The 5,201-nt window shown below is 43.4% G+C and overlaps 1 protein-coding gene across 1 annotated transcript; it reads right to left on the reverse strand.

Annotated features, from left to right (window-relative positions):
- Nucleotides 1-229: 229 nt before the first annotated feature.
- On the reverse strand, nt 230-2,886 carry LOC119583089. The gene is made up of 5 exons (XM_037931596.1): nt 2,864-2,886; nt 1,462-2,222; nt 1,180-1,317; nt 756-997; nt 230-416 (listed from the first exon to the last, which is right to left on the reverse strand). Exons 1-5 carry the CDS (start codon nt 2,884-2,886, stop codon nt 381-383), a joined length of 1,200 nt encoding a protein of 399 aa, XP_037787524.1. The 3' UTR covers nt 230-380.
- Between the last annotated feature and the right edge of the window lie 2,315 nt (nt 2,887-5,201).

Consider the following 5,201-nt stretch of genomic DNA (forward strand, 5'->3'; position numbering starts at 1 on the left):
TGTGGAATGCTGTCGTGGGCTGCTTGCAGCCTACATCATCCTCAAGAAGGTGTTTGACTCGGTGCATCATGAATTGCCATGGGAGATGCTGGGACTTTAGGGAATTCCGACACAGATTATTGGCCTAATAGCAAGCTTATATACCGGTATTGGAAGTACTGTAAAGTGTGCTGGGGGCCTGTTAAACTTCTTTTTATAGAAAATATATTTATAAGAAAATATACAGAAATGTACGGTATATACAAATGTTATTTGAAAAAGATTTATACAACATAGTGGATAAGACATTACCATTATGAAACAGAAAATCTAAATTATATGGCAACACAACAACAAGCACTAATACAATATACAGTGAAATACAAGATGCATCTACAAGATTACCCGAAGAGGATTCCAGGAAGTGTTTTTCTCATCTGAAAAATAGATAAGTAAATAATTAAATAAATAATAAAATAAAGAACATAAAAAGAATAAACAAACAAATAAATAATTAAATGAAAATAGAAAGTCGTGATAATTGACACTGATGTAAAGAAAACAACAATAACATCATCAGGAATGTTATCAACAATAACAATAACAGCATCTACGAAAATAACAAAAGAGAGGAGGGAGGCAATGATGACCACAAAGTATATGTATTGAGTGGATTTATAGATACATAAGAGAAGGTAACACCATAGTACAAACATACTCATAAATAAACGAGATCAAAAAGAAAAGAAAACAAAAAAGAAACCTGAATGTCTCACCTTAGATAAGACGTTCATGCACTCCCTCTGCTGCTCCTCCGGAACGGTCAGGATCACCAAAGACGCGTCTCTGTTCCTCTTCCTTCCCTTCCTGAGTCGCTTGCCTCCATCCAGTTCATCTGTGGTCATTTGGGTGTCCAGTTTCACTTTGAAGCCGTTCTTGAGCTTCGTCATGTGGTCAGCGTGGAACACTCCCAGTTTTGTGGACGTTTCGCCTTCTACTTTGTAGAGAGCGCACTTGTCTGTGTGGAAATGAAAGATCTGTTGTGTAGCTTATCATTTTAGCATTATATTACTGAAAAGAAAGAAAGTAAAAGGTAGTTGTCCCGGTAAGTTATAAAAGCTCAAGTTGAGGCTACACCAGAAACGCTGATCATGTATATAACAAGCAAACGGAAACTGACATGCAGTATAAGCAACTCACTCTTCTCTATAACAAGTCTAACGGACATGATCTCTCTGTCTTCGTCTCCGTAAAAGTGTGAAAACGGGCGTCCTTTCTCAGGGAAAACCCTTTCGATCTGTACCCCGTTGAGAATCGCCGTCTCCTGGGTGTTTCCTCCTGTAGGATGTTGGGAAGATTTACCAATGTGGAAAGAGAAGAGACCTTTCATTTGCGAGATTCTATATACAAAGACATTCACTGACAGGGTATGAGAAGAGGAGAGAGGCGAAAAGAGAAAAGGAATGAGAGATGGAGACTTGCCTTTCCCGTCGCAAATATTATTTTCCTTCATAAGAATCGAAGAAGGAGCGTCGTTACTGTCTTCTGTCAGTTGCTTTTCCTCCGATGCCTCGTGGTCGTCTTTCTGAGGTCGTGTTCCTGTCGTTCTCTTGTGGTCAGGAACGTCCTCTCCGCACTCGAGTCCGCCTTCTGCCAAAATTTCTTCCTGCGCCTCTTCTCCCTTGGCTTCCTCCGTTTTCTGCTCTTTCTCGAACTCCTCCTCCCCCTTGAGCTCCTCCTTCAACAGCTGGTCAATCGTGGGGACGAGTTCCTCCGGCCTCGCTCGTAGGTCGTCCTGCGTGTCCCTCGCCGTGTCCTGGTCCCTCCTCCCCTCGGCGATGGCCCTCGACAGCGTGCGGCGGACGAGCTTGACGGATGCCTTGCGGGAGGGACACCTGCTCAGCTCCTCCCTCAGGTCGTACAAGGCGGCCACCACGTCCTGGCCGCTCTCCCGTAGTTTCCGGCAGATGAGGGCCGTGAGCGTGTCCTGGCCTTTCGGCGGCATCCTGCGGCAGGAGTGTCTGGCGGGGGAAGAGATGTCACCCATGTCTGCACTGACGGCGGTGCGGAAGGCAAGTGGCTGGTGGGGAGTCGCTGGACGTGCGGTTCGTGTGCCTCGCTTATCCAGGACGTTCGTTGGAAGTGCTGCTTGCTCGACTACCACAGATGTGCTCCAAGAGGTCTTATATACACACTTCGGTGGCGTTATCAGGCACGTCCTCAACTTGATCGGAACGTGCCACCTGATTATTTTTATTTGATGGATTAGAAAATCATTTCTAATGCACACACATTCAGTTACTGACATTTTTTGCTCTCCACTATTCACTCTTTTCTTCCTCTTTCAAATTTTCCTTCCATCCCGTTTTCTTCGTCTACATTCGTTGATCGTCTTCTCTCTCCACTTCTTTCCTTCTATTCTCTTGCTCCCTCTATCTCTCTCTCAACTTCTTACTCTTCATGCCTTTCTTTCAACTATCTGCCTTTTCTTATTCTTCCATCTTTTACTCTCCTCGCTTCTCCCTCATTCCTGTCCGTCTTACACCTATCTCGTCTCTCTTTCCTAGAACCTGATAATTATTCTTTCCTCAAACTTTCCCTCACTCTCCATTCCCTTCCCCTCTTTCATCTCTTTCCTCTTTCCCCTCCCCACCTCAACCACTTCCCTTCCCCCCTTCCCATACGTGTCATCCTCAGTTTCATCACAAGGAAGAACTAATATACCGAAAAAATAAACATACTACGTCTATTAAGGCGAGTTCCGGCTGCTGGATTAAGGATATATTATGTTATTAATCTTATCTGACTTTTTCTCTACTTTTGGATAATACCAGACCTGGTTAATCTCAAGTAACGTTTTCAACTTCTTCGAACTTTATCTCACTTTATATCATGTGACTGAGTCATATTTATTTACTACTATTATTTTCTAAAGTCAGTTCATCTTCGCTACTAATGAAGAATCACAGTCACTTACATCAGTGGAATGAGAAGAGCGCGTTTGTATTGCTGTCAGTATCACTCGCCATTACTACGGTTACTGTCATAGTAAGATTGGAGGTGCTATTATCATCATTTTCAAAATAACTCAAGTATGATGATTAATGATAATAGCAGTGATAATACAAAGACAAGTTTTATAATAATGATAATAGGAAAAATGATGATGTTGATAGTTATGATAATGATAATAATATCTAGCAAGACTCGTAGAAATTTTCACTCGAAAAGGATGTACTTCTTTCCTCCTCTCTCCTTCTTACACCTCCTCTTTCTCCCTCCCGTCTCCCCCCCCCCTTTCACTCCCAAGTCTTCCTTTGTTCACTCCTTCCATCTTATTTTAAGAACTACGTCTACCTTTCCTATATCCCTCTTTAAGTCTCTTCTTCCTTACCCATCTTCCTTTTTTAAACCCCCCTCCTCCCCCCTTTCTCTCTTCCCCTCGGATTGTCGTAGAAATGATAAATATGCATAAATTGAAGGTCTAATTACTTCTGTGTGGTGTACTTGCCTATTAGGAGAAAAAAAAATATGATCATATTAATCATAATAATAATAGTAATAGTATATAAATATTGATAGTGATGATAATGATAGTAATGATAGTGATAATAATAACTGAAATATAAGTAGTAGTGATAACAATAATAATGCAGATCTAATTACCTCCATTACCTTTCTTATCTCTGCTTACTCATTGCCATCTACTGCTAATATTTCTGATGAAAACAAAAGCGATTTACCCTCACTACTCTGCACTCTGTCGCTGATTTCTTACCTCACTACCAGTTTTGTTAGTCTTATCTTATCATTGCGACTCTCTTAGTTGTGATGCATTTCTATAACGCGCGCACACACACACACACACACACACACACACACACACACACACACACACACACACACACACACACACACACACACACAGTGTATGTATCTCTATATCTTACCGCCATGGTAGCACACTCTCCTGACATTTATCAAACAAAGAGGACCAAAAAAGTGATAAGAACAATTATTTTTTCTTCATTTTTATGGCTTGGAAGATAACGATAAAACCTGGTATTGCTTCTTCAGGGTTTTCTCAAGACTTTCCCAAATTAGGGAATTCAACATATGACTTGTAAATACATGTCTGTACTTGACTATGTGTCAATGTATTTATGTGCCCATGATCATAATATTAGTGATGATTAAGAAAAGAAAAAATAATAGCACACTTCTGTTTGACTATCACACACATGTAATACACACACACCTCGGGAGAGGTGGCCTTTGCCAGCCCTCCTTCCCCCAGATAACTCAATGGCAACTCGTGAAATAAATGGATATGCAGGGAGGAGGGGTGCTGTCCCTCCCACCCAGAAAGCAAGGCGGGCTGTGGGTCCCTTTGGGAGGGCAAATATTGGGATGCAGGATGGGAACGAGAGTTACTCGTCCCACTTCCGCCCCGGCAGGCGCCAACCCACCATGAAGCTTGTGGGGCAAAGCCCTAAGGAACCCCACAGGTGGACGGGGGGGCCCACAGCCTGCTGACCCCTTTTATATGAGGCAGCGTCGGCGGAAGTGGTAGAGGTGGCGTGCACCCGGAGTGACCACTCGAGGCTGAACCTCAGGCAAGCTATCCATGTAGGTGCTTGGAACATCCGGTCCTTGCAGCAAGATGAGCGGTTACCTCAGCTATCAAGAGAATTGGAGCAATTGGGAGTTGAGGTGGCTGTCTTCTTGGAGGTTAAAAGACCTGGCAGTGGCAGTGTGGGTAGGTACACCTACTACTGGTCGGGCTGCATCGACCGTCATCACCTCCAGGAAGTAGCCCAAGCCATCTCCCACCGACTTCAACCCTCGGTAGTTGAGGTGGCACCGGTTGATGAGCGTATTATGTCATTGAGACTGAAGCATGTTTTTGGCTTTATGTTCCTTATTACTGTATACTCTCCTACTGATGTTTGCAATCTCGATATGAAAGAGGTGTTCTACACCAAACTCTCATCCATGGCAGACAATTGCCCTTAGCGAGATATTCGCATTGTTCTGGGTGACTTCAGTGTGGTATCCAGCTGTGATCGAGTTGGCTATAAAATGTCTGTCAGTCCCCGTGGCTCGTGAGTTGATCTCTTTAGCGAGAACAGCCTCCTCCTCCGGAACTTTACTAGGTCCCAGAGAATGAGGATTTCCGGTACCAGCACTCCAACCCCATCGCTGGACATGAAATAGCAATA

Source organism: Penaeus monodon, chromosome 16 (assembly GCF_015228065.2).
Source record: "Penaeus monodon isolate SGIC_2016 chromosome 16, NSTDA_Pmon_1, whole genome shotgun sequence".
Lineage (NCBI taxonomy): Eukaryota > Metazoa > Arthropoda > Malacostraca > Decapoda > Penaeidae > Penaeus > Penaeus monodon.

What these genes read in the sequence shown, in the direction of transcription:
- LOC119583089 (XM_037931596.1), bottom strand. Translation starts at nt 2,886, where the DNA reads ATGACTCAGTCACATGATATAAA. An exon ending in ACTCAGTCACATGATATAAA is followed by an intron (nt 2,223 to 2,863) that starts GTGAGATAAAGT and finishes AAAAATAATCAG; the next exon opens with GTGGCACGTTCCGATCAAGT. An exon ending in TAATATTTGCGACGGGAAAG is followed by an intron (nt 1,318 to 1,461) that starts GCAAGTCTCCAT and finishes AACATCCTACAG; the next exon opens with GAGGAAACACCCAGGAGACG.